This window comes from Gekko japonicus, unplaced genomic scaffold, assembly GCF_001447785.1.
Source record: "Gekko japonicus isolate JY-2015 unplaced genomic scaffold, Gekko_japonicus_V1.1 scaffold4030, whole genome shotgun sequence".
NCBI lineage: Eukaryota > Metazoa > Chordata > Lepidosauria > Squamata > Gekkonidae > Gekko > Gekko japonicus.
Window position 1 is genome coordinate 4,584 of NW_015164320.1, and position 4,123 is coordinate 8,706.

The 4,123-nt window shown below is 45.0% G+C and overlaps 1 protein-coding gene across 1 annotated transcript in view; it reads left to right on the top strand.

The window, feature by feature from the left end:
• The window catches only part of LOC107108408 (ATP-binding cassette sub-family C member 9-like), a gene marked incomplete at its 5' end in the record, with an annotated part of 66,928 nt that overhangs the window by 1,815 nt on the left and 60,990 nt on the right, over positions 1 to 4,123 (top strand). Inside the window, one exon of the mRNA XM_015408838.1 lies at positions 3,203 to 3,301. Coding sequence (XP_015264324.1) covers positions 3,203 to 3,301 — 99 coding nt within the window. The remainder of the gene's footprint in view (positions 1 to 3,202; positions 3,302 to 4,123) is intronic.

The following is a 4,123-nucleotide window of genomic DNA, read 5'->3' on the forward strand; positions in this document are numbered from 1 at the left end:
CCTACATGTGCCCCAGAGAGCACTGAGGTTAGGGTCGCAGCATCGTTTGACCCTCCCTGGACCGAAAGAAGCCAGGCTGACTATCACCAGAGCCAGGGCCTTCTCAGTGGCGGCCCCATACTGGTGGAATGAGTTCCCGGTGGACATCCGCAGGGCCTGTAAAACGGAGCTCCTCAACCAGGCTTTCGGTTAGGAGCCGCCACTGATGAATGTGCCCTGGAACATCTTCTGGCCTGAAATCTAGAACGTCTTCTGGCCTGAGACCTCGCTGGATGCTACTCCTATCATTGGGTATGGTTTGGATTATCGCCACCATCTGTCGGTTTTACTTGTAGACTGTTGCTGTTTTAACTTGGTATTGTTTATGTTGTTTTAACTCTGTTAGCTGCCTTGAGCCACCATGCCCGGCAAGGCGAGATACAAACAGAAGTAATAAATAAACAAACAAACAAATAGTAACTCAGGTAGCAAACCTTAGGCTTTCTTTTTAGTGTGTGATGGCTTGCTGTTTATGACCTTTGTCGTGAAAACAGCAGGGCTCTTTTTGTAGAAAAAGCCCAGCAGGAACTCATTAGCATAATAGGCCAAACCCAACAGCATATTAGGCCACACCCCTGAGAGCACAGCTCATTAGCACATTAGGCCACACCCCCATGTTACCAGAAGTGTTGTCATCCAGCCACACCCACCTTTTGCTTCTTATTCTGTTTACCTTGTTTGTGGTCAAAACGGTTGAGTGAGGGCTCTTTTTGTAGCAGGAACTCCTTTGCACCCCTAATGTAGCCAATCCTAATGAGTTTCTGCTGTTGGGTATGGCCTATTATGCTAATGATTTCCTGCTGGGCGTGGCCAACTTGGGAGCCAGCTGGAACTCCATTCCTGTGCGTTCCTGCCCAAAAATAGCCCTGGAAAACAGTAATTAAGAAGATTCCTGTTGTCATATACAACATGATCTGGTTTTGGGAGACCAGAGTGCTTGTATGTTTTCAGTCACACAGAGACCTTGGCTAGCTCTTATCTGTCTGGACTGGGCCTTACTGTTTTTATTTCTGGTGATGTTGCCACTCGCTTGCTCCCTGTTCTATATGGTCCGGGCTATCTTTGTTTTTATTACGTACAATGGGACTTGGGTTGCTCCAAAGCCTGGAATGCAGGTATCAGTATGGCAGAAATCATACAGAGATGATAGGTCATCAGATTTTCATGTCAGTGAAAACAACTAGGAATTTAGCCCCAGTTGTGAATACAATCATAACTGGGAACTGGGGAAAGAATAAAAAAGTACTTGTCATGCTGCAGAGTTGTTAGCCATGCCGAAATGGATTTGCCAAACACACCTTCCATTTTAGTCTGCAGGGGGGGGGGGTGTTCCATACAAAACTCAATTTTCTTTTACTTTATGATGCAAAATTCAGATTTTGGTGGCTTGCTGGATAACAAATGTCAGTATCTCAGTGGTCAAATCCCAAATGGCAAAATCCAGTTTCCATGTCTGGAACCAGATATCAGCCAAATATTCATAGTTCATCCGATTTCATTCCAAAATAAAGTGATTTAGATGTACAAATGTTCACTGAACTTAAGTTGAAATTCCGTTTCAGTTTTAATTCGTAGCACACATGGAGATGATTGGGAACCACTGGGTTGGATCCAGCCACTGTTTGACACCTGATAACTGAAGAGCAATTATTAACATAGTTCAAAAAAAAATTAAGCTTTCTAAACTCCTAAAATATGAGAACTGGTTGGGTTACTTCATATGCTTCTAACCAACATTCCACTTTTCATAGCACCCGTATATATTTTCATCTAATTGTAGAGAACAACCACTGAATCTAATTTGATAAATCAGATTAGTACTCTCCAAAACAATGAGAGCTGAACGAAATATTGGCAAATATTGAGAAGTGCAACAAATGTACCATATTTTGAGTGAGAAATTTCCAATTCAGAATTTGAATTTACCTTTTGAAAGGGGCGTTTGAACCTTGAACACTTTTGATGGCCTCTGTCAACAGTTTTGGTTTGGCCAGGCTTCCCGTATAAAAATCTCAAAATGTCAGTGGTTAAATACTAATTACTGTTGTATGTCATCTATCTGATGCTGTTGAATTAACAAGGCATTAAATATATTCAGACAGAAATGCCACGGCATACCGGTCATCGGACATTATTCAGTAGGATAGGCCAGTGATTTTCCAAATTGTCATCTCAGGATCCAGAATTATTTGGAAAGGTTTTTTTGATTGAAAATGGCAGACAAGGTTTCGCAAAAGAGAGACGCTCCAATATGGTGATCTTTCTAGGAGAATGTTGGGTGTGTTCCCAGGTCACACTGTGATCCAATCATACTCTTCTGAACATTTTTTGGAATCCTCTGCAGCATGCTCAGACAAATCAATGTGGGAAATAGACCTTGCAGGTAGGGTTGCCAGTCCCCAGTTGGGGGCGGGGGATTCCCTGGTTTTGCAGGCTCTTGCCCGCTGCCAGCCACCTGGCTGGTGGGAGGAAATTCCCCCCCCCAACAGCAACCTGGAGCAATGTGCCAATGTTACCCAGACGTGACGTAGGCACGTCGGTGACGTCGGGGTGTGTGTGACACTCTGGCTTTTGGGCAAAACTCTATGGTTTGATGGTGATTTTACCATAGAGTTTTGCCCAAAAACCAGAGCATTGCCTATGTCACTTTCAGGTGATGTAGGCACAGTGCACAACATCACTTCCTGTGATGACAGCACATCGGGAGTGACACTTCCGGCTCCCGAAACTTCCCCCCCATCGGCATCTCAAAGGGACCTGGCGACTCTACTTTCAGGTAGATCTCATACAGACTGGACCAATGCCTGTTGGGCTACATGCATGTATACTCCGTTCCCACATTACATGAGATCAGACTTGGGATAGGGATGCCTTGATTAAAGGCTGCGGTCATAATCCCCCCCTCCCACATGATGTCTTTACGTACTTTGAGGAAAGTGCAGATAAACCAGATAGTTTTTCAGTCGGGGGAAGACAGAGAAAACACATGGCAGAGAGTGGGTGCTCTTTTAACCTAACCTTTTCCTTTAAACCTTTTCTCCTTGGTTATGACGCCTGCTAATTGTTTGTGTGCTTTTGCCTCTTACCAAGCTCAGTGTGCATCGACCAGAAGGAGCCAATTCCCCATGACTTAACGTTTATTTGTATGCACTTCTTTCATCAGGAGCAGATACACAGTGGCTTACGCAGCCCAGAAGCCCTGGCTCCTGAATGCCACAGTGGAGGAAAACATCACCTTCGGGAGCCCATTTATCAAACAGAGGTAGAGCACAATTTCTTTTTGCTTTGAACAGCTGTCTGAATTCCAGCGTTGGTCTTGATTAGAGCTAGAAGACGAGGGGAAATGGATGGGTCAGGCAGATGGAAAGCACAAGAAATGGTTGGAGCATCTTCCCTGCGAGGAAAGATTAAGGAGTGTGGGGCTTTTCAGTTTAGAAAAGAAATGACTAAAGGGAACATGAGAGAGGTTTATAAAACTATGCATGCGGTGGAGAGAGTTGGCAAAGAGAAAATTTTCTCCATCTCCACAAATACTAGAACACAGTTGCATCAAATGATGCCCTCTTCCTACGTTCTTCGGATGCTGGACTAGATGGACCACTGGTCTGATCCAGCAGGGCTCTTCTTATGTTCTTCAGATGCTGGACTAGATGGACCACTGGTCTGATCCAGCAGGGCTCTTCTTATGTCCTTCAGATGCTGATGGACCACTGGTCTGCTCCAGCAGGGCTCTTCTTATGTTTTAGTATACTGGACTAGATGGACCCCTGGTCTGATCCAGCAGGGCTCTTCTTATGTTCTTAGGATGCTGAACTAGATGGACCACTGGTCTGATCCAGCAGGGCTCTTCTTGTGTTCGTAGGATGCTGAACTAGATGGACCACTGGTCTGATCCAGCAGTGCTCTTCTTATGTTCTTAGGATGCTGAACTAGATGGACCACTGGTCTGCTCCAGCAGTGCTCTTCTTATGTCCTTCAGATGCTGGACTAGATGGACCACTGGTCTGATCCAGCAGGGCTCTCCTTATGTTTTTAGTATACTGGACTAGATGGACCACTGGTCTGATCCAGCAGGGCTCTTCTT